Source organism: Perkinsus marinus, assembly GCF_000006405.1.
Source record: "Perkinsus marinus ATCC 50983 genomic scaffold scf_1104296964030, whole genome shotgun sequence".
Lineage (NCBI taxonomy): Eukaryota > Perkinsozoa > Perkinsida > Perkinsidae > Perkinsus > Perkinsus marinus.
In genome coordinates this window covers 1-1,418 of record NW_003204851.1, presented here as the reverse complement: position 1 = coordinate 1,418, position 1,418 = coordinate 1, and the positions used below count along the sequence as shown (strand labels likewise).

General features: G+C 46.6%; 1 protein-coding gene across 1 annotated transcript; it reads right to left on the bottom strand.

Moving 5' to 3' along the window:
* Nucleotides 1–110: 110 nt before the first annotated feature.
* Nucleotides 111–354, bottom strand: Pmar_PMAR013597 (chaperonin containing t-complex protein 1, zeta subunit, tcpz, putative; the record flags this gene model as incomplete). Its single annotated transcript, XM_002771037.1, has 2 exons — nucleotides 111–156; nucleotides 224–354. Coding segments are annotated over 2 exons (177 nt in total), but the record flags the coding sequence as incomplete, so codon positions are not given.
* Nucleotides 355–1,418: the final 1,064 nt, after the last annotated feature.

Here is a 1,418-nt window from a genome sequence, read left to right as displayed (position 1 = left end):
GCTGCGGCTCGAGCTGCATGAAGCAAGGTGTTGTCACAAGATGCGCTGTTGAGGAAGTTACCAATCATTGAGGCAGTAGGGTGTTGAATTTGCATCTCTTTAAGAAGAACGCTCCCATCCTTGGTGATCTTGATCTGGCCAGCACCTCCGACGAGCCTATAACAAGCAATCATGAATTAACGTTGGTGTGGTATGTTAATCCTGAGCTGCCTGCCCATAGTACATCTTGAGAGTGCCCCTAGGGCCAAGATTGCTCTTCATAACCTCACTGAGGCCTTGAGCAGCATTGCAGTTCACCAACAATGCTTGAGTGGCCTTCAAGACATCGGCTTTGGAGTTAACGACGCTTACCATAGCTCGGAAGAAGGAGAACCACAAACTAAGTGTAGTAGCACTCAAGCTGATGACACATGATACCAGATAAGCTTAGCCACCACCACAACCACCGCTGCCGCCTGGTCATCATCCATAATGATACTATCCTCCACTACGTAGATTATACGTGCCAACAATGGATTCTAGACACATGCTCATACTCAGTTGTGACTTCCTATATCGTCAATGAGTGGCCATCCATCAACCCATGCCGAATCATATGGTATCCCTCCCCATCTGTATGGTCAGAATGGTTAATCGATCATTGTGGCGAGCGCTAACTCAATTCTTCCGCCGCCGGGCTGTATCAGATTTCGCCAACTCAGAAATCGCCAAAATGACGCCAAACAGATTCGCGGGCCTAACGACAGAAATTCTAGGTGATACCAGTGTTGGAACAGATTACAACAATGTGGTGAAATACGATACTCTACAACTGATTTGGACTAAGATTTGGTGGATTCTGCAAAATTCAACAGATGTGCAGTAATCTGCGTGTTGTTCTCATTCCGCCAACACCAGTATTGGCAATAACTGCACATGGACAGCTCCCGCCAAGTTGGTCTCCTGGACAAGAATTGCCAAGTAGGTGATTTTAGGGTTGTGAAATATGGATCGAACAGCGTGCGCCTTGGCTATCGATTTATGTTTTGGACGGTCCAAATTGGACCAGACTTTTGGTGCCACCAAACTGGTGGTGTCCAGCATACATAGTCATTGGAGTTCGTACAAGCTCATTATATCAAGACTCAACGTTGGTTCATCCCCATAGATGATCGTAATGGACTCCATTAAATGGAGCAGGGACCAATTCACGCCGTCAATTAATTATTTACGACTCTCAGCATGGCTCGCGACTCGGCTACTTCTCTTAGTCTTCGAGGTCAGTTACTGCTTGCAACGACACTCCACTTCTACTATTACTGCTACTTCTTCTTCGTTATCTCCCCACGATGACGATTCTGTGACGAAAATTTCTGTCGCTGATCCTGAACGGTTTAGGCTGAACCCGCAACGAGTAAGCGTATGAGGTGCTACAACTT